Below are 400 nucleotides of genomic sequence, written 5' to 3' on the forward strand. Positions count from 1 at the left end.
TTTAGGATTTAGGGTTTGAGATTTCGGTGGTGTTGATGCTGGGCGATGCTGTGCGGGGTGATTAGGGTTTAGGGTTTTAGGATTTAGGAGGTTTGGGGTTTAGGGTTTGCAACTTGTCTTATGTTGGTGCTGGCTGCTGCAGTCTGGCGACTTGTGCGTTTTGCTGCTGGGGGAGTTCGACGGGGTAAGTGTAAACCCTAAACCCTCAAAGACCCTAAACCCTAAACCCTGTATAACACCAAACCCTTAACCCTTAATCAACATAAACCCTTTTTAATTTTCTCTGTGTTTCTTATCTAAGCCCTGAGTTTGTTGCTTGAGAAAGCGTGTAGTCCGTACATGCATCAGCGCTAGCTAGGGTTTAGGGTTTAGGGTTTAGGGTTTAGGGTTTGTGTTGCAG

At 46.0% G+C, this 400-nt stretch overlaps 1 protein-coding gene across 1 annotated transcript in view; it reads left to right on the top strand.

The window, feature by feature from the left end:
* Window positions 1-400, top strand: part of EMH_0068560 (F14o23.7 protein, related, related) — a gene marked incomplete at both ends in the record, with an annotated part of 5,999 nt that overhangs the window by 2,631 nt on the left and 2,968 nt on the right. Inside the window, one exon of the mRNA XM_013498757.1 lies at window positions 143-184. Within this exon, the coding sequence (XP_013354211.1) occupies window positions 143-184 (42 nt within the window). The remainder of the gene's footprint in view (window positions 1-142; window positions 185-400) is intronic.

This window comes from Eimeria mitis, genomic scaffold, assembly GCF_000499745.2.
Source record: "Eimeria mitis Houghton genomic scaffold, Emh_scaff3692, whole genome shotgun sequence".
Taxonomy (NCBI): domain Eukaryota; phylum Apicomplexa; class Conoidasida; order Eucoccidiorida; family Eimeriidae; genus Eimeria; species Eimeria mitis.